The following is a 26,867-nucleotide window of genomic DNA, read 5'->3' on the forward strand; positions in this document are numbered from 1 at the left end:
ACAGCCTTCACTGTGGAGCCTCTTCACATAGCTGACAACTTCTTCCTCCACACGATGAAACTTGCCTTGCTTTGGTCCTTGAAATGCATGGTGATTCTTTGTTGTAACTCTAACCTTGTTCCCTTGTTTCCTCCAGTACTGCACATGCACTGGGTCGATGCTGAAATGATATCCAACAGCGCAGTTCCCATGCTCTATGGCATGCTCTACGACGATCCCTTTGAAACCGGCAGTGTAATTAGCATGAGGGGCAATCACATGACGCAGCACCCAATCAACAACAACAACAAAAAAAGTCGTAACAAAATGCCAAGTGACAGTGATGACCAAGTGCATTTTGTTCTGCTGGTGCTGTGCTTGCATGGTACTATAAGCAAGAGTGTTTGTGGTAATAAAGCAGCATGTATCAGCATCAATCAAAGCATACGGTCAACAAATTGTGTCCCCACGTCACCCATGTTCCTATTGCTGGTGCTTAATATTGTTCGCTTCAAATTGTGTTTGCTGTATCATGGCACAATGTGAAGATCTTGTGATAGTAGACGGTGCCGGTGAAATGAGCCAAGACAAAGCAAACATGAGAGCAGCATTCCGGGCAAGTTGGTAATCCATTGCTTAAAAGATATTGCGCGACATAAAAAACGACACGGACGTGAAAGAAGGCGCTTGGTGTGTCGTCTTCTTTCACGTCCGTGTCGTTTTTTATGTCGCGCAATATCTTTTAAGCAAAGCAAACATGCTGAGCACCGGCCTCGAATAGAGAGCAAGAAAGGCAAGAGAAGGCCAGGGGGAAGAAAAAGAAAAGGAAGGAAAGACAGAAAGGAAGAAAGAAAAAACAAAACAAAGTTGACAATGACAAAAGTGGGGGCTGGGTTCATTACACGAGTAGATAAGGTATATGCATACCATTGGCCACAGCATGCCACTCCTGGTGCTCGTATGCAGCCAGGCTGGGCAGCATGGGTCGATGCGGAGGCTGTGCGTACTGGGCTATGGCTTTGTTCAGTGCATGGCCCATCAGCGGGTTGCTCAGTGTGCGGCCTGTCTGGTACTGCCGCAGCATCTTCTGGTACAGCTTCAGGCACGTCTCTCGATCCAGGCTCTCGTACCGACCCTGCCAAGAGCATACTGCTGTCTCACAAATTACATGAGCATACACTAGCATGAGGGATCGAGGTTCGCATGAGGGATCGACAGACAGAACCCCATCCAAATACACTAGCATTTGCAGATGATGCCACAAAGACCTTTCTCCCATGCTCTGAAGCACCTGGCACAAAAGACCTGTTCCTAATGGATGTTTCAAACATCATTTACAGCGCGTACATAGACAGGGACCAAAAGAACGATGAAGACAAGCGCTGATGGTCCGCATCAGTGCTTCAGCGCATCAGCATCCGCGCATCATCAACGCACGAGCATCCCTGTCTATTTATGTGCTGTAAAGGACGTTTGAAACAATGGAATACCAACTAGCCCGTACCCAAACCCTGCCTAATGGATGATTCCGTTGTTGGAGTGCATCTGTGATGCCCTCACTAAATATTACTATTAAAACTACAGTCGAACCTCGTTATAATGAAGTTGCATTCAACACAGATATACCTTTGTTAAAAGCAAATTTTGGTTACATGCTGACATTGGAAGATACATTTTAAATTTACTACTTCGTTGAACCTGTTCTTTCATTCTATCCATATTCGTTATATTGAGGTTCAACTGTGCCAGCCCAATGCATTTCAAACTGCCACATTTGTTCGAACATCTAATCAAGCCTCACACAATACATCTCAGAGCTCCACTGTACAAGCACTAGGCACTCAAACAAGGTTTTGTAGGTATGTGTGAATGCTCAAATATCACCGAACCAAATAGAGAACACTCAAATAATTTGATTCTATCCACTATTTGATTTTTAAAAAATTGTTCGGTATAGAAACCCATGCAGCATCTCAGGCAGCCGAGCCTCATGCTCAATGCTGCGCAAGCGAGTGCTTCACTTTGATGTTTTCGGTGCAAAAGGAGTGCTCCACAGACAGGTCATGACAGACTTTGTTTCTGCGAGCGCTTCTCCATTATGTGCTCCCTGACGTCAACGGCAGTGGAAGCCTATTTGTAGAGCGCCTGCCTTAAATACAGGAGGTTGTAAATTCGATTCCGACAGCTACTGGGCACTCACTGGTTCATATGGGCACAGGCGTACGCTGACCTTGGTACAGTAAAACCTCGTTAAACTGTACCCCCTTAAACAGTAGTTTCGGTTTGAAAGTAGTAAAGTCAATTCCCTGACTCAGCGGCCATTGAACATAATGTATTTTGTATCCGCACAAACCGCACCAGCTTATTGCGTACGCATCGGTTAAAACGTAGCGTTTCCACTTTTCGTCGCGCAAACACGGCAGTGCGTCATCTCCATCGGGTGGCCCGGCAGAACAAGCCTCAGAGATCGGTACAACGGCCTCCAAGCGCCCTGTGCGTTTGCACGTGAAGCCACATCAACATCGTTTCGACGCCGTGCCAGAGAGCGTTGTGGCGTCGCGCTTCTTTATCCGAAGCTCAAATAAAAAAGACGCCGGGTGCTCAGCATAGAAGAAAAATTAGACAACGTTCGTGCTATCGAACGTGACACGAAGAAGTTGGTGCTGGCCCGCGACATGGATCTGCTGTTGACTACAGTGTGTGGCATTTGGAATGCGAAGTTGCTCGGCAGCCCTGCTGCGACCACGAAGAGCTATCGGCTACGATGTTCGACTTTTCACAATCGTTGCCTCTGTTGTAGCCGAAGTGTCAACTAGCGACAGTGATGAGGACGACACGAAAAGCGACAGCACTGGCTATTCACGCCCGACAGTGGCAGAAGCTGCGCGTTACGTAAGCCTCATGAATGCAATCGTCGCAACGAGACAGGGGCGCGATAACGTAACTATTCCAAACGAAAAGTTTTCCGAACTCCGGCACCCGGCAAATGAAAAAGGTGCCCCGGGACTTATGCAGCACTACTGCGTGCGTGCACGGAGAATACGTAACGCCAACGAGGAATCTGCCGTGTGAGTGTTTGCCAAGAGGAGGGGGGCAGGCTGAGAAGCTGACACGCAGCTTCAGTAAGTTTGAGGCCGCTGCCGTCATGCTAGGCCATCGCGGCATCAAACGAAAATAACACTTACGTCGCGCGAAGTGAATAAATACTGCATGTTTTTTCCCCTTTCATCGCACTCTCTCCGAGTTCCGTTTTTGACAGGTAAGTGGGCGATCTTATGCTATTTCGCTTAAACAGTGCTACCGTTTAGTACATACTTTTTCCGAGCTCCGGCCGACTACGGTTTAACGAGGTTTCACTGTATTCTGCTTTCTTCAGGGGTGGCACACTTAGGAAAAGAGCCTGTGTTCTAAACTCCTGTCAAAGCTTTCGTGGGAAAAAAGGACAAAGAATCTGGCGGTTCCAAGGCCGCGCAAGCGCTTGCCTAATTTTGATGTTTTTAGCACAAAAGCATCGGACCTGTAGTGTGCAGGTGATAGATAAATCGTTAATCTTCTAGCAGAGTGTAGAGTCCTTCAGTTCTGCAGCAAGATCGATGCGTTTATCAATCCCTTCATTGTGCACGCCATTAACGAGAACACGAGCGTGCTGTTGTGCGGACAACGAGCAGCCCAGTGCAGACTAATAAAACAGACGGAACGTAAAGAAACAAAACATGAGTTCGTCATCATTCTTAGTACTTCAATCATGCTGGATTGACTCATGTGGATTGAAGAAGTGGGCAGTAGTTGGTTGCAAAAATAGTGACTGGCATGTTAAGGAATAGAATGAATCTGTGTGGCCAAGTTTGCAGACCACTGCTGCAACTGTCCGTACGTGTTACTGGCACTTCAAGATGTACGGCTTTCCTCGAGGATACAGAAATTTGCTCACCCGCCAGAGTTATATCGCTAACCTTCAAAGAAAGTGCTTCAGCACCGGAACATCGGCACGAGTGAGTACTACTCATTAAACAATGACAAAGGGAGCAGCTCTGCATCCTGTCATAGTCAGTTTCGCGAACATTATCAACACATATCTACCCCAATTGGCACAAAAACTTACACCTACTCTATCGCCAACGTTTCAATGAGTGAACGGGTACACACTTGAATATATGTGCCCCATATACGCACAATAAGTGACGGACTACACTGATAGTGCACGAATGGTTGAAGCTGAATGTTTTGTGATGGTCCACAAGAGTAAGCGAGTAATTAGAGATAATACATCTTTGCTAGAGGTGTGCGAATATTCGAAATTTCGAATATGAATCGAATATTTTCCTTATTCAAAGCATATTCGATTCGAGAAATGCATATTCAGAAATTCCAGAATATTCGAGGACGGCCGAATAACGGTAGAAACGGCAAATATTCGGACAGACTGCGCATAATTGAGCAATTAACAAATTATATGCTTGCTCCACATCCTCCTAAGAACATGTTTACTCGCTGAGAACTTCGCATGATCCGCTCATTATCTGTATGCTCTGTTTCAGTCTATCTGCATCCCGCCTGTGAGACATGATCAGTTTCGGTTTCTTTTTCACCAAGCTTTATTTCAGGGCTCTTTCATATTGATATATAATGTACTTTCGGACTTTGTATGTATGCGCAATAAAATATGTATCTCGAAAATGTTACCTGGACAATTTTTAGATGTTTGGAAATTAAAAAGAAAAAAATATATGTCCGAGGAGAACATTGCATCACCATCGACAACTCCCGCCTTATGTTCCCGCTTTTCGAAGGTGGTTGCCAGCTCTTTGCTACGTGCTGCGCTGCTGCTCTGGGAGGCAAACGCAAACCACGCTAAATTCGTCACTGCACTATTTGCAACTATTTCTGCGCTCATAACAGCACTTGCTCAAGCGTTTTCTCCAAGAATGGCATCAACTGCAGCTAATGAGCCACCGAGCAAGCAAGAAAAGAAAGCCGGAAGAAGTCTTCTTTGGCAATACTACACAAGACTCTCGCCGTCAACAGCTCTGTGCAAGTTGTGCGAACGCGTTCTTCAAACGCCGACAGGAACGACAACTACTCTTCAATATCACATGAAACTGCACCCTTTGTTGATGGAAGAGTACAAAAAAGATGCCGCTGCAAACACGCTGTTGAAGAATCAACCGATGCTGGATGATATATTACAGCAGAGACAGCAGCCATTGTATCAGAAGAAAGAAAACGCACTTAACCAGAAAGTGGCAGAAATGGTCGCCTTAGATCTTCTCCCTTACAGCTTTGTTGAAAACCGGGGGTTCAAAGCACTGATGAAAGCAGCTGCACCATGCTATAGTCTGCCATCTCGAACAAAACTGTCGCGTGTGCTCGTCCTGCGCCTGTACGACGACACAAGAACAAAGGTACGAGACGAGCTGCGAAAAGCACTTGAAGAAGGAACAAGCACTCTCGCTTTTACAAACAATTATCTGTATGTCACGTGCCAATGAGGGCTTTTTAAGCCTCACGTGTCATTTTCTTACGGTGAAGTTCGAGATGAAAAAGTTCACTTTGAACAAGTGACATATGCTGGAGAGTCATATGGCTGTGAACATAGCTGCCTCATTGGAGCAGCTATGCACCGACTGGGAGATACCAATCGACTGCGTGAAGTACATCGTGATGGCAACGGCCGCAATATCTGAGCGGCTGCCAGGAGACTGCCATGGCTCCAGCGAGCCTGCTTTGCGCACGACACTACAAGCATAGCCCTGGTGCACAGAAAAGACTGAACGATCTGCAGAGGCAGTTGAACAAAGAGGTGTTCCATGTTGAGCAGGATGTTGACACAAGATGGAACAGTCAGTACCTCATGCTCTCGAGAATCCTCGAGCTTAAAGAGTCCATCACACTTGAGCTTACCACTCCGGACATGATCATAGATACCATTAACTCTGCAGAGTGGAGAGATGCAGTGGAGTTTGTCGAGGCACCGAAGCTTTTATCTGATGCAACTGTGATATTAAGTGCTGAAAAGTACCCCTCCTTGTCATGTAAAATTCCAATTATTTCTGGAATGCTGCATTGCCTCGAAGGTTGCAAAGGCAACTCAGGGTTTGCTAACAATATTGCAAAATGTATCAAGACTCGTTTTGCGGAGTGCGAATTTGACGAATTGGCCAGCCTGGCCATGTTTCTTGATCCGCGCTTTAAGGCCGCAGTTCATCAGGCATCTAGTCAGATGATCTGGCTGAAAGACCTTGTGACAAGGGAGCTCCAGGCAGCTGACGTGGAACCCAGTGGTGACACTGCCATGCCAACGTCGACTTCGTATCGGGATCTGGCATCCAATGTATGGAATGCTTTTGACGATCTAGTGATGAACAAGGAGAAGACACATTTGGCATCTGCCCCAGAGAGCGAAGTTACAGACTATGCAAAAAAGCCTCTTCTGGAAAGGGGCAAGGATCCTTGTGAGTGGTGGCAGTCCATTGGCCGCTTCAAGTACCCGCTTTTAAGTGCACTCGCCCAGAAGTACTTGGCCATCCCGGCCACCTCAGTTCCTAGTGAAAGAGTCTTCTCTGCCAGTGGAAATGTTGTCACAGTGCATAGAGAGCACTTACTTTTTGAACATGTTGAGCAGTTAATTTTTCATCACGATAATCTGTAACAAGTGCATTACCTGACTAAGAGCGTTACCTGACATTACGTGAGTGCATTACCTACAATGAGTGCCTCTTTAACCTGAAGCAGCCTTGTAAAGTGCAATATTATTTTCAAAAAGGTAATAAAGGTATTGTTACCTCATTTTGCAATTTTTAATACTACACAAATATGCGATATTCGATTCAATACTTGAAGACAGTTTTTTGCCTTATTCGCATTCGATTCGTATTCAAAAATTTCAATATTCGCACACTCCTAATCTTCGCTACAAGGTATTACAACGCACAAAACAGCTACGTTTCAAGCCTTGTGTGCAGCAAGAACAAATCTATCAGAACTGAGTACACCCGCGAGCGATTAGGCAGAAAATAATCAGGAAGCGACCGCACTAAGGAAATTTACTGAGTCAGAAATGTGAGAAGCCGCAGCTTCAAAATATTTGCCAACTAAAAAACGAAGAGCAAAACACACTAATCCTGATTCAATTCGCAAGCGGAAAGTTCGAATACCTTGGAATATATATTTAGCCCTGCTTTTAGAGCAACCACCATATGCACTGCTTGCGCCATTTGGACGTAGCTTAATCAGCTCCAAAAGCGCTTTTGCATGTTCTTTGAAGCTGTGGCCAAAGCTTCATGTCATCAACCTAGTCACTGTCCACGATATCTGCCAAAACAGAGCTTTTCCAAGCTGCATCGGTATCATACACACCCATTGTAAACACAGAGGCAACAGAGGCAGTTGAGACAAGCAATGGACACGTCATCACATGATCAAAGATGGCAGCGCCTATGGGATCGCAGTGAGAAGGGTGAATAGGCCTAGCTTGCTGGCCGCTGAATTCGGTGCCGACAGCCCTTGAAATTTATTCCACGACCGAGCAAAAGCCCTCCTGCAAACTTTCTTGGATTATCTTTCACCGGGGAGAGGGGGGGGGCAGAGGGGGGCTTGCTCAGAATTTTACGGTAAGTAGGCGCAATTCTGAAAGAAAACTTGGCCTCAACTGTGTTGTTGGATTTACCAGCATTCAGTTGACAATGCCCACTTCCAAAAGTGGAGGGGGGGGAGGTAGGGGGCAGAAATGGCAGTATGCACTCGGCAACTAAAAAAATCCACCTCCAATCCACCCCGTGAAAGTGAATGTACGGCGAAGCTGGTGCAGATGTTAAACAAGTACCACCACCCCAACTGATGTTGGACAATGTTACACAAGCACCACTGCCAAAAGTGACATACATCACGCACGCACGTCTGCGCAAGCACAGCATAATCCTCATTTTTCAAAGCCGTCCGTAAAGCGCAAGTGCCTTTTTGAACTAATGTTCAAAAATAAATTGCATCAGAATATGTGTAAAGTACGACTTAGACACAACCTGCACATGTGATAGCAAATATATTGCAATTCGAATACACGAGAAAACAAATCTGCTACATGGAAATTGAAAGGCAAATCCCATTTCCAGCTGCCGTTAAGACGTCTGTTTGAGTGGCTGTGGCCGCTAAGAGCAGTACCGTTAGCACAGCATACATCCTCATTCCTGTAGGCCCCCCACGTAGCACAAGTGTGTTATTGAACTAAGTCGAACCCGACTATATCGAACCCGTTTACATCAAATTATTCTATATATCGAACAATTTCTGGACACGGTATAGTTACAATGAGTATACATAACAAAAATTACGTTTACATCGAACAAAAAAAAAGCAGCGACTCCCGATATATCGAACGTAAAGCGGCAGAAAGTGCCTTCGGAAGTTGGCTTTATCTCGCGGTGGCGGGAAAACCCGGCGGCGCGGCTCCATCCAACCGCTCTCCCTACCGTGACTGCCCTGCCTCGAACGAGCCGTCGACACTTCTTTGCGAAAAATGATCCTGGCCCGCCCGCAGCGCTTGCTCAGACAGCCAATCAGAGGCTCTTGTGTGCGCGTCATGCGAGATGGCGGAAGTGCGAGTTGTCTCGCTGCTTTTCTGGTTCATTGTGTGTGCGCCTTGTAGGCCTTTTCCCGCAGTGTTGCCGTGATGAAGAGGCAGAATTCACCTTTCGTGGTGAAGCTCGAAATCATAAATTGGGTCGAATGCGGTGACAAGTAGGATGTCTCTGCAGTATGCAAGATTCTGAGGAGCACTCTCAGCGTGATCTTGAAGGGGGAGATTACGGCTAAAGCGGCCCAACTCGCGACCCGGTGCCCGTGGTGCCCGACGCGTACACACGGCCGTGTGTGAGTGGTTCATCCGAAATTGCTTCAGCTGTGCCGACTTTCCCGTGCGCGGTGATGACTAAGTTCTGATGAATGCGACGAAGCCATTGCCGATATTGCCTAAGTTCGGAGCGAGCTGTCACAATTTCCGGAAGCTGTTGACGAATCAACGTTAGACGAGTTTGTGAGCGCAAATGATGGTGTCGCGACCACAGGAGAGCCTGAAAACGAAGACTACATTGTCGACATCGTACCGAGCACAAGTGAAAGTTGGCACAATGAGGAAAGTAACGACAGTCCTTGGCCCATGTTCTCCGAAGTGATTGGTGTGCTCGCACTAGTCGGTGCTTCTGCGCGAATGCGGTAGGTTACGGCCTCAGCTGCTCCGACGCTTTAGACAATGTGGAAAAGTGTGTGCGTCGCAGGCAGCGAAATTGCCCAAGCAGAAGAATTTCAGGACGACTTCGTGTGAAACTAAGCTAGTTTCAGCAATAAAGTGATTTAATAAACGGTATGTGCTTTTATGACATCAAATTATTTAGCAGGCTTATATCAAATTATGCTCTATATCGAAGTGATAGGCGTTTTTTTGTGAGTTCGATATAGCCGGGTTCGACTATAATTGAATTTTTCAAAGTAAAATGCATCAGAAAATTCATAAAGTACAACTTACACACAACCTGCTGGCATGATAGCATCAGATTGTAATTAGAAAATACGAGAAAACATAATTCTGTTACCCGGAAACTCAAACACAAACGCCTTTTCTAGCCGTCGCTTTTTTGGGTGAGCAAGCAACGAGAAAGCCCGAGCAACGGACACAAGCGACGAGCTAGAGGCTGCAAACTTCGCTGTAAAGAAAAAAAAGAATTGTGCACCACCCATCTCACAATGATTATCAACGTTAATGTGATTAGCGTTGAAGCAATGCAGTGACACACTGTATTGCCACCGCTGAAACATATCTTGCATCAGGCGTGTATGCCGCCTGGCTCCTCCCTCTGGATATGCTGAGCCATCTAGCAAAGCAGCCGCGAAGTCCGGACCTGGCGTGTGTGTGAATATATATTAAAACAAGATTGTCTACGCATATATGACGTAGATTCGATTCCGCCCAGCGCCAGATAAGTTTTAAAGGATTTCTTTGTCGATGAAGCACCCCACATACCCAGCGACCCCAAGTTTCCACCAAAGAGGTTCATTGATGAGCAGCACATACCCAGTGGCACATAAGCAGCAACCATAGCTGGTGCAAAAGGTCCACTGAAGACCGACACATACCAGTGGAACAAACTAAATGGCACATACCCATAGACCAAAGTTGGCATGAAAGAAGCTCACTGAAGAGGGGCACACACACCAGTCACACATACCCAGTGCCTGAAGTTGGTTCGGCAGTTGGTTTTGAGCTCATTAGAGGAACCCGATATTCTACCCATTAGACTGTAGAGCCAGCGACATTGACGCCATCGCCCCAAGAAAGAAGACGAGGTCAGGCAATGCCACTAGCAGCGCAGGAGCTGAATTGGCAGGGAACCGAAGAAGTAAAAGATCAGTTGAGTTTGAGCTCCGGTGCTGGAATAACACTTCATTGTCACTCTCTCATGTGCCTACAAGACTGAACTACCCAGTGACCCAAGTCGGCAAGAGAACAGCTAGAAACATAGATTGATAGACAGACAGCAACCAATATTTTACTTTACTGCTGGTGCAAATTTTTGGCAGCAACACAATTACGCCAGAGCCAAAAATTTATGCCAGTATCGAGGTAGAATACACATGGTTACTGCAATATTAGCTCTCGGTTTGTCTGATTGAGCTCTGCGCCACCAGGTGGTTGCACTGTGCAGGTCGTTCATGTTTGTGCCTCCACTCATCCGGTAAAACGCCAGGTCAGCTTGCCTTTACCCGAATACCGGACATGCCAAAGCTTTCTATTGGCAGGTTTGCCGTGATTTGCTATCTGTTGAAGATTCTAAAATCTCAGTTCACGCCCCTACTTCACGCACATTTCAGGGGCCAACAAAGTCTGTCCATCCTTCCATCCGTCCATCTACATCTATCTGTGTTTGTATCTAACCATTTTCCCACCTACCTGGGTCACTAGGCAGCCCGTGGTCAAATTATTAGTGCACAGGTGCTGTGCTGAGGTAACAGGGTTCAAAATCAACCATTGGACCACTGATGCCGCAACGTGGGGAGATGCTAAGGTTGGCGCTCTTGGCCGGTGTCTTGGTGCCGGCTGCGAAAGATTAAAATATAGTTGCGGCGTGTGCTTGATGTGCAAACCTGGCACACACAGGGTTGTTCTAGAAGCCTGCTACGCTAGTTGTCTTGGTCGCCGCAGCCATCGTGTCGCTCGACACCTTCACCCTTCTACCGAAAGAAATGGAGGGATGATGGCACGGCTCTTGGGCTGCCGTCATGACTCCCTACAGTGATGACCCTGAGAATGTGCCTTTCACAGAGTGACATGCTGCCATGGCTAAGTGGCTGGAACCCCAGTTCAGCCCACGACTACTGCTGTTCTGGTCCCGCTAGATTGGGACATTGTCCGTGCAGTATGAGGCGGCTCTGAAGGTGAACAACATAATGATCCAGGAGTTCAAGTACGAGGTACTCCTCGACGTCTTGCCACTTGATCTCCAACTCTGCCTCAGCGTTCCAACGCTTGGCCTGTGCCCCTATGACAAGTGACAGTTTGTCCTAAACTTCTATGGCCCTCTGTACTGCCCTCTTCCACAGGTTGACTGCACGGTACGGGACTCATCAATGCCAACCCCCTCATGGCCAGCAATAAGCGCGTCTCTTACTGCGCCTGTATGCCATTGTCATCAGGACAACCTTCTTCCCTCGACCTGCCACGATACCGTCTCGTCGACCAACATGTGCGTTTCCGCACAGCCCCTGGCCTCAAGATTTCACAAAAGGTATCTTTCATGCAAGTATGCGGCACAATGTTCGCGTCAAAGGTATTGGCATGACATTGATACCGGTTACATCATCGCTTTTTCTCGCTACCAATGAAGGCACGTAACAGTGGTGACATTGCTGACCCAATGCCAACTCCCGCACCGCACGCCATCGCGCCTGTCTCAAACAACATAGCACCTGCCACTCGGCCCCCGACCAACCCTCCATCAAAGGCGTCGACGCTGTCTGCCAGCTGTCTGCTGAGCCAGTCACTGAGTCGGTGCCCTAGCTGCGCTCCTGGCCGACTCCGCTGTCACTGACCATGCCAGCTGTTGTCACCGCACACACAAGCCACATTCTTCTTGACCCCCACATCAAATAAGCCATATCTCCAGAGTGCCAGCTACGCTGCATCCTGTGTCAATCGTTGTCATCGAATGACCAGACATTCCTACGAGCCCTAGCCCCACTCTGCCTGGCCAGCCCACAGCTCACTCATGATTCACCCTGTAGCCAGCTGTGCTGGATTGTTTTCACCATAGAGTTTCTCACTACATTACCTAGAGAGAAATCTGGCACTGCTGCACTGTGGTATGCATGGGAATGCTGGTATATTGTGACTTCGGATTGGCATCGTTCTCAGAGGGCCAGGCAAGCACCGTTCCGTATGTCACAATGATTAATTTTCCACTAAAACAGCATGTAAAAAGCTGTTTTAGCTTTATTATTACACAAAAACTTGTTTAAGAACTATGAGCTTGTTATTGCATGTACAGTAATATGATACGTAAAAAGTATCAGCGGGCTGCTAAAGTTGGAGGACAGACGACAAGATTCATGCTCACATTGGAACAGTTTGTCATCTGTTATTGCTTTTCTTTTCTTCGTCATGCATTGTAGGTGAGTAAACATCACTGGAAGATGTATTATGAGTGAATGAAAACATTTTATGAAGACTTTATTTGAATAACAAGTTATTTGCATAGCCATATCCACGTTTTAGACGAAGCCGCCTACAACACCAGCCAATACGAGCTTCGCAGACACATATACCGCCATTCCTATGATGGCACGGCGCCTCCTAAAGGGAAGCTGAAGAGTCTGTCGAATTCAATAAGACGCTCATATAAGGATGCGGGAACCTTATAAACCATGTAGGTAAAATTTGGGGTTCTTTTCTTCAATTAGGAGCGACGTAATCGTCGGTTCAAATTGCGCTGTAGCTCCGCCCCCCTTTGAGTGAGCGAGCGGAGCGGAGACCGGAAACCGCGGTGTTGTGACGTCAACTCTGTTTCGTTCCTTCGCAGCGTCCACGACCGTGCCTGACCGCGCTTGTTTCTGCGTGCGTGCCATCGTAATCTGCTTCGATCGACCCTGCATTCCTTTGTTGGTGCGTCTGCGTGTATGTAGAGTGATAGTCAACGTGCGTGGTAGTCAACGTGAGTGGTAATCAACGTGAGTGGTAATCAACAAATGAAGGTCACTACACGTACTGCATGAACCGGGAAGCTTTTCACGCATTTAAACCGTCTTTGTAGATTGCCGACAGCTTTGGACAGCGAACAAATGCCGACGATCGCATCCCCGCTTACGTTCCACGAGGGGGCATGCAGGAACACAACACTACAGTGACCGGAAACGAGCTCACTAGATCGGTGAAAGATCGGCAAGATCACTAGATCACTTTGCAAAAAAACATACTCACCAAAGAGCATTTCCAACACGAGGAGATCCCAAGACTTTGCTTTCGTTCGCGTCGAAAGCACTGCTCGCACCAGCATCGTTTGCTTCTTCGAGAGGCCGGCTCTTCGCAATCGGCTCGTACATGTAGGGAGTAACGCCGAACTCCTCAGAAAAACACAGTCTCTCTAAATTTTCCATTACCGTCTCAGAAAAACAGCACCAAACTACCTGGCACCGCGCTTCATGTGTAGCGGCAGCGGTCCGTTACTAGAGTTGACGTCACGAGGCGCACCGACCAATCACAGGCGGAAACGAGACGCGCGAGCTGGGCGTGTCCGCTGCTGCACTTTTCGTCGAAATAAAATATATTTGCGCTTTCTTTCGCTCAATTTCGATATGATATTCGAATTCGGAGGGTTGAAAACCATTATGTACAGATGTTCACTCATTTTTTCTGGAAAACCTTTCAGCTACCCTTTAAGAAACTCCTATAGACGGTGGCGCCAGATTTCCCTCTAGGTGTTATAGTGTGAAACTCTATGGTTTTCGCCTCCGAACAGGATGCGCCATGTTCACCTGCTATGCACGTGTTGTGGCACATCCAGCGGTTAAACTGAATTGCTCAAGTGCATACCCTGAATGCCATGCAAGGGTGCGGTAAGTGATGCACCACCGACAATGCTCGCAGAAGCACCGAAGACACATCATACGCCTCACAAGGTTTGCAGTTTCTCTGTCCTCAGGACACATGTGCCAACCGTCATCTTATCAAGTTGGTACGTTTCTCCCAACAGCGTCAGTCCCTCGAGTTTCTCGCTTATTACCTAACGCCCAGTGCCGCCCGGCTGAGCTCTGTGGCAATGGCTCTATGCCCTTCACACTGACGACTTAGACTGACCATGGACACTTTTGTAACACACTCATACTAATTCACCATTTTGCCGTTCTGTCTGGGCGGAGGGGCCCTGTAGCACACAGCGACACTGCAACATTGGGATGCTAAGGTTGGCGCTCTTGGCCTGCACCTTGGTGCTTGCTGTGAAAGACGATGAAAATAAAGTTGGCCGGCACGTGCTTGACGCGCAAGCACGACGTCTTGGTTGGGCACTCTACTGTGACACCCCTTTTTCTACAAAGCTCTTTCACACTCACATGGGTTACAGTAGATGCGGGACAGTGCTGTTCGAAGAAACTCTTTGATGCTAACTTGGCTCACCGAGTTTGTGCCAGGAGGTGTGTGCTACTACTCTTCAATGAACGTCTTTGATACAAATTAAGTAACCAGGCATGTGCATCTTCAGAATGTGCTGCTCTACCAAGACGAAAAAGCTCCCTGAATTTCTTTGATGCTGAGAGGAAGTGAACTAAAGTCGCAAAGGTTCATCAACGACAGCAACCTGGAGCATTAGCAGGCTGTGCCACAAATGCACAAGGTAGGTGCTGCTTTTCAATTGATGTGTGGGAGGCAGCTTGAAGAGGTAGCTGCTGTAGCCACTGTTTATTTACGTCAGCCAGCGATGGTGCCGCCGGATCTCTGGAGAGGCTGCTACCATAGCCACTCAGGTTGAGAGCGCCAGCGTGTTCTAATCTCGCACTACATGCACGTGAGCCAACTTCTCCACCGGCTCTCGAGGCGATAGTCGCGCCATTACAAATGCCTTTTTTGCGAAGGCTTTACCGAGCTGGCCTATGAAAGAACGTCTTGCCAACTTGGACCACTAATTATGTGCCACTGAGTGTGCAGCAAGCAGGGGACCAATTATCAACGTTCATAGGAACTGGTGCGCGACGCTTCTCACGTCGAAGGCCACATGTGAATTTCTTGGCAGAGGCACTAGATGGTGCAGCTTGTCCAGAAAGAAGCGCGAGAGGGAAGCCCGAAAGCTGCAAGATGCGTTTCTCAGCATTCGAATGCACCGGTGTGCCATGCATTTTGGATGCCACCCCAGGCTTTATGACGGTGGTACTAGATGGCTCTGAGTTCTCTTATGGAAGCACGAAAGAGGAGTCCCACTGCAGTAGACATCTGTACATAACTCATTTTGGCGGTGGCAATGCATTATGTGGCAATATTGATTCAACGTTAATGCATTACCATTGATAGTCATTGTAAAATGGGTTCTTCTGCTTTCATTTACCGGTTCATATGTTCCTAAAAAACACAATCTTTGGACACCAACGTACATAATATCACAAAACTGTGATCAGATGATAACTTTTCCAGCCGTTATATCCCATGTAAACAAGAATAGGGCGCCAGCCTTGCAACGAGAACAGTAGCCACCCGCCACAGCAGCATTTCCCACAATGCTCACCTGCCTATCTCATGTGAAAACGCCGACGGGCACTCATTTTCCTATTCCGGTACCAGCAAATCTAGATATGCATCTTCACTTATCTGCCTCACCGTGTGTGTGGCGTAGTGGTGTTGGAAGTGTACTGCAAGCTTTTAATACGCTATGACCCAAATGCACCGTTATTTCCTGCTGCAGGCGGCACGAAGTGAGCTCCACGTTTCGCTCTGGTGGCATTGTATTTCAGTGTCACCAACCAGCTCAATTTTGTTTCAGTTTCATGCGGCTATCTTAAAACACTACGCAATAAGAAAATAACAAAATGTGTCTCGGGTCGCTTGGACTCCACCAGCTTGACTAATGCTGCAACGATTCACGCCGAGTGGGCATGTCAATACTTTCTTCCAAGATGCCCTGCTCGAAGAAGCTGCCGACCAAGGTCGAATTCGAGGGGTGCAAACGTAAGCTTGCAGAAATCGCAAAAACAACGCATGTTTCGGGCCGTTTGGTCTCCACCAGCTTGGCACATGTTGGTGTCTCGTGCTGCAATGATTTGCACAACACTTTCCATTATGTAGATGTCCAGTACATTTGGGTCTCAAATTGTTTAGTCATTTTGGATCGTAAGTTTTCTGGTTAGTGTGTTCTTTCTTGCATTTTTTCCCTAAACGTATGAATGAGGTTCTACTGCATTCCCTGCTCACCCACTAGCCAGAGGGCACATTTTCCTGAGAGGACTGCAGACACTAAAAACAGCAAAATATTGCTCCACGCTGTCCCCTTTATGCTTTCACTCATACCTAGCCTCTGCAGGCCTTTATGGAGATGCGATTGGCATGTCTTTTTGTCCTCTTATACATGGCCAGACAAAACCCTTGGCTACAACTGCCAGCCAGTTTCTTCCGACTAGTGGCTTCAGAAGCAGTGGCAGCAGCACTGTGATGCCAGCAACTGGAAGCTGAGGAAACTGGAGCAGGTGGTCAACAGTACTATATGTGGTTTCTGGCTTGCATTTTAAGACCACAAGGACACTGTGAGCAGTATTTTATCAGTAAGTGATCACAAACAGCTCCTTTCAGACAGTCGCAAGAATGCTCCATCTTGGTCAGTATATGTGTGGCAATGGTCAAAAGTGCTGTGGTTACCTTGACCAGTAGCAGGGCAGCACGCTTCAGCCTTCGGGTGGTGAGCTGGCGGCAGACGCGCCGGTACAGGTTCAGGCGCTTGTCAAGGCCCGTGAGGCGGGCGCGTCGCGCTGCATTCACGGGAGCTGCTGGTGCTGGCAGGAAGCGCTCCATCAGATCAGCCACGGTTGGTTGCTGGTTGCCGAGGATCTCAGTCAGCCGTCGGTAACGCACCAGTGCTGAGTTGGCTGTCCGCAAAGGCATCTCCTGCGCCACCTGTGAAAGAGCCATGCACTCTGTAGAGAAGCAATGAAACAAAGCATGGCGGCCACCAATAAGGGTGAGTTAGCAGTTCTTGAGACCAACTAAACTCTCTGTCTTTCCTTTTTTAAGACCAAATTGAATACAAATCAGAGAGTACCAGAAGCAAATCGAATACCAAATATTTTTCAAATGGAGCAATATAACTTGCATATACTGCATGTCACATAGCAAGGCGTGGCATATATAGCATACATGTACCTAAATATATACGAAACCTGCTCATAGCGATGACAACGACAGCAAAAATTTGCTTGGAGTGTCTATATAATTGCTATCACAATAAAAAGTAAGAAAAAATATCGTCATTTTCGAATGGCGACTATTCGATTTGTTTCAGCTGCCAATGGGGGTCCACTTCTCTAGAACACATACTCTAAAAACTAGTTCAAACGAAACTTTGGAGAGAAAACACTTCAAATGCCAGGCTTCTTTTTTTTAATTTTTAGTGTTTGTCTCAATGAAATCTTTGAGCTGGCACAGACTGTGCGTCCTATAGTGAGGGTAATGCGATGTCTTCTAACATATTTAGTACTGGAGGTTGCGTAATGTCAAAGTTCAGAGATATGCTGAAATGAGAGGAAGACGGTACGTTCACGCCCCTCGGCCTGCGCTCTTCATCACGCCGGCGTTCTGGTAACAAGTGCTCATGATGATCCAGTGAGGTCTGTTCGTGTTTGCCTGAATGTACGTGCCACCATGGTAGTTTGTGTAATTAGTAAGCAAATGTTTACAGTAACTTATACGGTCGAGAAAAATATGAAACTTAGTTGGTTGTCCAACAGTACTATCATTATAAATGATTTGCATTTTGGGTGCATCTGTGACTTTTTACTGAGAGAACTAATAATATAAACAAAGCATAATGGCCAGCGAAATTTCAATCATGACAGTGGATTTTGCTTGATTTCTCAGGCATGACACATGCACGCAATGTACCAAATTTACAACAAACATGGCAGTCATGAAAAATGGGTTGCCACCCATTGCGTCGCTTTCATGCGATATTAAAGTGAACTGTTCTTTTTTGCATCTGGTGAGTTTTGATGCTGTAATGGTAGGACAGTGTGGAGATCGGTCTGCTGATAATGTTGTCTCACTGTTAGCACCACTAAACAGCTTTAGTTCTGCGTGTTTAGCGTAATAACGGAATTGAAATGTGCATGCACAGAATGATAAATGACCCATAACGTTACTGTCATTTCGTTGGTTCCATAGTTTACCTAACATATGATGGCACTCCCAGCCACCCACTTCACACTGAATTTGGCGTTGCTTTTGTAGAATTCACTTCGTTCATAGCAGATGACTGTGTCAACGGACTTTGCTTAGTCTCGGACTGCTTCGACAATGCAGATTTATGGATAGCCTTGCAGTTGTGACCAGCAATCCTGGTTTTCGATTTTGCAAACGTTGGGCACCTTTGGGTTGTTTTGGAATCCCAACCCACATGACTTCCTATCAGGGCAGAACTAGCTGGCTGCCAGAGCTCCAGAAATCGAAGCTGCAAAGCGAAGAAGAAGCTACCACAAGCCAAACAAAGCATGTTGTGCCCAACTACACTGCAAACCATTCAAAGCGGACATAAGCAGTGTCTGAAAACTGAAATATATGCACCTTTCACATTGCCTACAATCAACCTGCACCATTTAGAAAGAAAGGACAGGCCAGGAAATAAGTTAAGAACAAGCCGCAAATTCAGCTGTTTACCTCAAGAAGTCAACTGCCTTTGCTATGTAGAGCAACTAGGGCAGGGCGACAGTTTAGTGCGGTGAACGTGCTTTCTGCATGAAATATAGTGCATATATAGTGCAATATAGTGCATAGTGCATATAGTTCTTCTAGTGCATATGACTATTGGTTTATTGAAGCATGCGCTCCTCTTTTTTTTTATTGTACTTTCTTGTGGGTAGGCAGCTTTCCTTTCTGCAATCAAAACAAACTAGTGCCGCAGAAGGTTGCAGCCGAAGACAGACTGCTGATGACAAGAAATGGACATGAAGGTATAGTGAAGTCAGGGGTGATCGTTTCCCATTCCTGCTGTACTCCCTAGCCCGCTCACCTTGGACCAGTGGCCAGGTCCATGCTTCTGCACCAGCTCCAACAGGCTGTAGTCCTCGTCCGGAGTATAGGGCCCCGAGACAAATCTTTGGGCAAAATTATCCTTGTAGTGATCCCTGCACTGGCCACCTGTGCGGCCAGGCAGCATGCTTGCCACCTGCAGGCATGGCCATGCTGGTCAGCCACTGGGAAAGTACACTCAAACATCGATCTTTACAACACCATTCAATAAACCTTCCTTCTCGGCGAGTTGGTGCATACTTGATTTGACAAATGTAACAGCGCTAACACATGCAACCATAAAGGAACAAGGATGAGACACAAGTGCTGTGTCTCATTCATTACTTTTTTGTGGGTAGGCAGCTTTCCTATCTGCCATCAAAACAGACTAGTGCCACAGCAGGTTGCAGCAGAAGACAGACTGCTGATGACAAGCTCACAGAACGTGTGTCACAGCACTTGTGTCTCGTCCTTGTTCCTTTGTGGTTGCATGTGTTAGCGCTGTTACAGTTGTCAAATCAGCGCCATTCAAATACATGTTCAAATACATATTCATGTTCAAATACATACAAATTCAAATGCATACAAATACATTCAAATACAACTGCCCAGATGTGGTAAAAAAGAAATAAAATTTTAGCACAATCTGTACAACTCCTGAACCATGCACCAAAAATGGATATATCTTGCAAGTCTGAAAATCTACACCTGGTAAATTTAGTCCAAAGCAGAGAAATACAATACAATTTGTTTACAGCTCACCTAAAATCATTACATTGTTCAAGCAACTTTTAGAAAAGTCCAATTCTCAAGTTATTGGTACAATTCAAAATAGTGTACAGTTGACCACCTTTATAACAAAGTGTGTGGGGCCTCCAAAATCATTCTCTGTACAAGTCACTTCGTTGTAAAGATTGCGCACACTGCACCACTCACAAAGGAACCGGGACAGAATTATGCCTTCACTACAATGGTCACTCCGTGGTAGAAGCGTTTGCCTGTATAAGGAATCAATTTTGTTGATTTAATTTCATAGTTTCCAGAATTATGATATTGTTTTTTACTGCTAGATGGCAAACGTGACACTTCATTTTTCATGTAATATTTTAATTTCCTGACTATTCTTGAAAAAGAAAATAAGTAATGACCTATATGAAAAACCATATCCTGTTGGATTGTATATTTAAGCTTAGTCAACAAACTTCAGAAGTGATTCAATGGATGCCGGGCCAAACCATTTCTCCATTCCAACATGTTGTAAATGTTGTAAATTCTTGAAAAAGAAAATAAGTGATGACCTATACGAAAAACCATATCCTGTTGGATTGCATATTTAAGCTTAGTCAACAAACTTCAGAAGTGATTCAATGGATGCCGGACCAAACCATTTCTCCATTCCAACATGTTGTAATAGAAGCTCCTAAGGTTGCGCTTGCTCTTTAGGAAGAACTCTGCATAGTTTCTGCAATTATTCTTGTATATAAATTCCCTACACATTGCTGTGGGCTTTCACTAAGGCTCATCTGTGAATGCACAAATCATTAAATGGGAAATGAAAACATGCATGTTAGTAAATGAAAACACGCCCCCTCGAGCATAATCTTCATTGGCCCGCCAGGCTCAGTGGGCAACATTGGTCACCGCACTAAATAAACACTGACGAGCACAGCTGCTTGGCGGTCAGTCATCGTTCATCACCACCCCGCTGTGGAGTGTCCCTCTGACAGCGGGTGCCTCGAGCCCCCCCCCTAGTTCACGAACTTGGGAGGATCATGACATTGGTGACTTCGTTGTGGCCATGTTGTCCCTGCAAACGTCTCAATCTCATCCGCCCACCTAACTTTCTGCCGCCCCCTGTTACGCTTCCTTTCTCTTGGAATCCAGTCCATAACCCTTAATGACCATAGGTTATCTTCTTTCCTCATCACGTGCCCTGCCCATGCCAATTTCTTTTTCTTGATTTCAACTAAGATGTCATTAACTCGCGTTTGTTCTCTCACCCAATCTGCTCTCTTCTTATCCCTTAACGTTACACCCATCATTCTTCTTTCCATATCTCGTCACGTCATCCTCAATTTAAGTAGAACCCTTTTCGTAAGCCTCCAGGTTTCCACGCCGTAGGTGAGTACTGGTAAGACACAGCTGTTATACAAGGTCTGTTAGAAAACTATCCCACCTTTGGCCAAAGAAAGAAAACTGGTATAAATGGAGCGTTGCAAACCAAATCACCCTCAAAGTAGTCTCCTTGGGACTCCACACACTTCTCCCAGCGGTGCTGCCATTGTTGGAAGCATTACAAGGCCTCTTTCAGAATGGAGTTTAGCTCAGCTGTCGTTGCAGCCATAATGTCCTCTCTTGGCTGAAATCACTTTCCTTTCAATGGCCTCTTGATTTTGGGAAAATGCCAGATGTAGCAGGGCGCCATATCAGGGCAGTAAGGAGCCTGTTGAACTACAGGAGTCTGGTTCTTCACCAAAAAAGTCTGAATGAAGTGCGAGGAATGTCCAGGTGTATTGTCGTGATGGAAGCGCCAATTTCCTGCTGACCTTAACTTCGGTCTGTTGCGCTGCACAGCATCACATAGGCGATGGAGGACATCCCTGTAGTACTCTTTGGTGATTGTTTGACCCTGTGGTGTGTACTCATGGTGTACCACACCGTGGGAGTCAACGAAAGCAGTCAGCATCACTTTGACGTTGCTGCACACTTGGCGGGCCTTCTTTGGTTTTGGTAACGTGGAATGCTTCCACTGTGACAACTGGAATTTGGTTTCCGGGTCGTACCCGTACACCGAAAACTCATCACCAGTGATTATGGTGTTCTTGAAGTCAGGGTCAGTGTTTGTGGAATCCATCATGTCCTGTGAGACTTCTGCACGAAGTTGCTTTTGCTCCACCGTGAGCAGCTTTGGCAGGAATTTCGCCGCAACTCTCTTCATAGCCAAATCTTCGGTCATAATGGAATGTGCAGAAAAACTGCTGATGCCCACCTCTTCCGCAATTTCTTAGACAGTCACACGATGGTCCCACATCACCACAGTGTTCATTTTAGCAATGACCTGGTCATTTCAGCATGTTGATGGCCGACCGAAGCGTGGCTCGCTCTCCACTGATGTGCGGCCGTCTTTAAACCGCTTGTACCACTCCTTAATTTGTGTGCTGCTCATAGCATCGTCACCAAAAACCGTCTGAATCTTCTGAATGGTTTCCACTTGGCTGTCACCCAGTTTCTGGCAAAATTGGATGCACTAGCGCTGCTTCAATCGCTCTGCCATTTTCCTCGCATTAAAAAACTGACGAGACCACTGCACACTAACTCACTCAAATGCTGCGTCCCAGCGACTGACGCTATCGGCTGGCGAGAAAAAATTCACGCATGCACATGAAGGTTCAAGGGTGGCTGATGCAAGCGTGCTTATTTCATATTGTTGCGTGTGGAAAGACACAGACAGAAGAGGCTATTTACACTGGAGCCAGGCAGCCAGGCCGACACTCGCTCGCGCCAAGCGCACCGACCAACTTCATCGTCGTAGCGGGTCGCGTAGTCCACCGCGACTGCAACCCACTTATTCCCTGATGCAGATTCCGGAAATGGGCCGAGAAGGTCTAAGCCAACATGATGAAAGGGCTCGGCAGGAATGTCGAGCGGCTGCAGGTAACCAGCGGGGAGATGGGAAGGCTTCTTGCGTCGTTGGCAAACTTCACAAGCGGCGAAGTAACTTCCTACGGAACGGGCAAGACCCGGCCAGAAAAAACGGCGACGTACACGGTCATATGTTCGAGATATGCCGAGATGTCCTGCCGTTGGTGTGTAATACGGTGGCTCATAGCTTGCTCAAGGCGACAGATTCTTTGATGATGGCGTCAATAGTCGAGACGTTGCCGAAAACAAGCAAATTGAAAGCATCGTCGGCGATGCCTTTTAGAATATGTGACACTTTATCAGCTTCGGACATACCATCGTCAGCTTTGCGGCATAGAGCTAAGACGTTGAGGATGTAGGAAACGTAAGGCTCCGTAGATGTCTGCACACGACACGCAAGAGCCTTTCTCGCGGCAGCCTTGCGCCCAATGGGGTCGCCGAACAGTTCCCGTAGCTTCTCTTTGAAACTGTCCCAACTGGTTATCTCGTCGTCATGCGTTTAGTGCCACACGCATGGGGTGCCGCTGAGATAAAATATGACATTGGCGAGCATAATCGTTGGGTCCCACCTGTTATTAGCACTGGCACGTTCACAGAGTTTGATCCAGTCGTCAACATCCTGGCCCTCCAGGCCAGAAAACACACCTGGGTCGTGATGTGGGGCGACCGTGACGATTGGAGCAGTGGGACATGCCGAAGCCTTTGCAGAGCTGGGCGCGTCACCAGGAGGCATGGTGACAAGCTCGGTGTGCCGACCACTTCTGAGTGCCGTGGTGAGGAAGGGGATCGCTGACCTCCACCAGAATGTTGCGTGTGGAAAGACACAGACAGAAGAGGCTATTTACAGGCTATTTACACTGGAGCCAGGCAGCCAGGCCGACACTCGCTCGCGCCAAGCGCACCGACCAACTTCATCGTCGTTCTCGCAGCGGCTCGTTTCTTGAGCACCGCTCGATGATATCGTAATAATATCTATCAGGTGTTCGCAAAAAAAAGAAAGAAAAAAAAGGTCACATACTTTTCTAGCAGACCTCATGCAATTTTCTCTTGAGGGATAAAGGCAAGCTACTATTCATGATCTGAGAATGCCTGCAAACGCACCCCAGCCCATTCTTATTCTTCTGATTATTTCAGTGTCATGATCCGGATGCGCGGTCACTACCTGCCCTAAGTAGATGTAAGTAGTAGATTCCCTTACCACTTCCAGTGCCTCGCTACCTATCGTAAACTACTGTTCTCTTTCGAGACTGTTAAACATTACTATAGTTTCCTGCAGGTTCATTTCTAGATACACCCTTCTGCTTTGCCTGTCCAGGTCAGTGAGCATGCATTGCAATTGGTCCCCAGAGTTACTAAGCAAGGCAATATCATCAGCAAATCGCAAGTTACTAAGGTATTCTCCATTAACTTTTATCCCCAATTCTTCCCGATCCAGGTTTCTGAATACCTCCTGTAAACTCGCTGTGAATAGCATTGGAGAGATCGTATCTCCCTGCCTGACCCCTTTCTTTATTGGGATTTTGTTGCTTTCTTTATGGAGGACTACGGTGGCTGTAAAGCCGCTATAGATATCTTTCAGTATTTTTACATACGGCTCGTCTACACTGATTCCATAATGCCTCCATGACTGCTGAGGTTTCGACAGAATCAAACGCTTTCTCGTAATCAATGAAAGCTACATATAAAGGTTGTTATATTCCGCACATTTCTCTATCACCTGATTGATAACGTGAATATAGTCTATTGTTGAGTAGCCTTTACGGAATCCTGCCTGGACCTTTGGTTGACAGAAGTCTAAGGTGTTCCTGATTCTATTTGCGATTACCTTATTAAATACTTTGTAGGCAACGGACAGTAAGCTGATCGGTCTATAATTTTTCAAGTCTTTGGCATCCCGTTTCTTACAGATTAGGATTATGTTAGTGTTCTTCCAACATTCTGGTACGCTCGAGGTCATAAGGCATTGCGTATACAGGGTGGCCAGTTTTTCTAGAACAATCTGCCCACCATCCTTCAACAAATCAGCTGGTACCTGGTCCTCCCCAGCTGCCTTCCCCCTTTGCATAGCTCCAAAGGCTTTCTGTACTTCTTCCGGCGTTACTTGCGGGATTTCAAATTCCTCTAGACTATTCTCTCTTCCATTATCATTGTGGGTGCCACTGGTGCTGTATAAATATCTGTAGAACTCCTAAGCCACTTGAACTATCTCATCCATATTGGTAATGATATTGCCGGCTTTGTATCTTAATGTTTATATCTGATTTTTGGCTATTCCTAGTTTCTTTTTTACTGCTTTTAGGCTTCCTCCGTTCCTGAGAGCATCTTCGATTCTATCCATATTATACTTCCTTATGTCAGCTGTCTTACGCTTGTTGATTAACTTCGAAAGTTCTGCCAGTTCTATTCTAGCTGTAGGGTTAGAGGCTTTCATAGATTGGCGTTTCTTGATCATTTCTTTTGTCTCCTGCGATAGCGTACTGGTATCCTGTCTAACGGAGTTACCACCGACTTCTATTGCACACTCCTTGATGATGCCCATAAGATTGTCGTTCACTGCTTCAGCACTAAGGTCCTCTTCCTGAGTTAAAGCCGAATACCTGTTCTGTAGCTTGATCCAGAATTCCTCTATTTTCCCTCTTACCGCTAACTCATTGATCGGCTTCTTATGTACTAGTTTCTTCCGTTCCCTCCTCAAGTCTAGGCTAATTCGAGTTCTTACCATCCTATGGTTACTGCAGGACACCTTGCCGAGCACGTCCACATCTTGTATGATTAGCGCAGAGTATGAGGTCCATTTCATTTCTAGTCTCACTGTTCGGGCTCCTCCACGTCCACTTTCGGCTATCCTGCTTGTGGAAGAAGGTATTCATTATCCGCATATCATTCTGTTCCGCAAACTCTACTAATAACTCTCCCCTGCTATTCGTAGAGTCTATGCCATATTCCCCCACTGACTTGTCTCCAGCCTGCTTCTTGCCTACCCTGGTAATGAAGTCGCCTATCAGTTTAGTGTATTTTGTTTCGACTTTACCCATCGCCGATTCCACGTCTTCATAGAAGCTTTCGACTTCGTGGTCATGATGACTGGATGTAAGGGCGTCGACCAGTACGACCTTCAATTTGTACCTCTTATTAATTTTCCCAACAAGACCTGCCACCCTCTCGTTATTGCTACAGAATTCCTGTATGTTACCAGCTGTATCCTTATTAATCAGGAATCCGAATACATTGATTATTTCGATCCTAAAACTGGCTTTTGCCAGATAATTCGAACCTGACCAGCCAGCTTGCAAGCACCTCACCCCTATGACGATACCAATAGCAGCCCTATAAAGAGCATGCATCCCGGCAGAGCTCAGGAGGGCAGTTAATGTGTTGAACACACACCATCTCCCACCGAAAACGCCTACTCTTGGCCTGTCCCAGGTATATTTTTAAGCAATAATGGTAGCTCACAATGTATGATCACGGTATTTACCCGATTGCAACACGCACCTTTCTCTTCCCCCCAAATAATCTTGAACCAAAAACCGCCTTCTCAACACTCGTATGCTTTGCCGCATGACAGGTCTGTATCGCGGGGAAGCTGACATTAGGAACCCGGTCGCCTAAGTGTAACGCATATTAGAGCCTCGTCGATTTTTCATGCTAAAAAATCAGATGCGTATTAGATTTGTAGTTTATTTCAGAGCTTTAATGTTATCTCTAGGTTAGCTTTCTACTCTGAACACAGAAAGCGGGTGTGCGTTTGATTTGGGGGCATGTTAGAACAGAGAAAATAGTGCCAATTGAATCAGCTATTTGTTCCGACGTCATTTCTGCACCTTGTTTAAGTCGATCCGCCAGATACTTAGATCAATTTCGTCGGTCCCGTCAGGGCAGAATTAATGGAAGGCGACTGATCGTATCCGAAAATGTTCGACTCGATTCACAATGGGTTTTCATTTGATCTTGCTTTGAAATTGAAAATTTGCTATTTTAAATTTTGCTTGTGAGACACCTCGTG

The 26,867-nt window shown here is 46.5% G+C and overlaps 1 protein-coding gene and 1 pseudogene across 1 annotated transcript in view; both read right to left on the reverse strand.

The window, feature by feature from the left end:
* Positions 1-26,867, reverse strand: part of LOC139051368 (uncharacterized) — a 209,710-nt gene that overhangs the window by 69,867 nt on the left and 112,976 nt on the right. The window contains exons 7-9 of the mRNA XM_070528386.1: positions 19,221-19,376; positions 16,859-17,113; positions 907-1,114 (exon numbers count right to left, since the gene is read on the reverse strand). Of these exons, the coding sequence (XP_070384487.1) occupies positions 907-1,114; positions 16,859-17,113; positions 19,221-19,376 (619 nt within the window). The remainder of the gene's footprint in view (positions 1-906; positions 1,115-16,858; positions 17,114-19,220; positions 19,377-26,867) is intronic.
* On the reverse strand, positions 21,585-22,493 carry LOC139051345 (histone-lysine N-methyltransferase SETMAR-like; annotated as a pseudogene).

Source organism: Dermacentor albipictus, unplaced genomic scaffold, assembly GCF_038994185.2.
Source record: "Dermacentor albipictus isolate Rhodes 1998 colony unplaced genomic scaffold, USDA_Dalb.pri_finalv2 scaffold_11, whole genome shotgun sequence".
Classification (NCBI taxonomy): Eukaryota; Metazoa; Arthropoda; class Arachnida; order Ixodida; family Ixodidae; genus Dermacentor; species Dermacentor albipictus.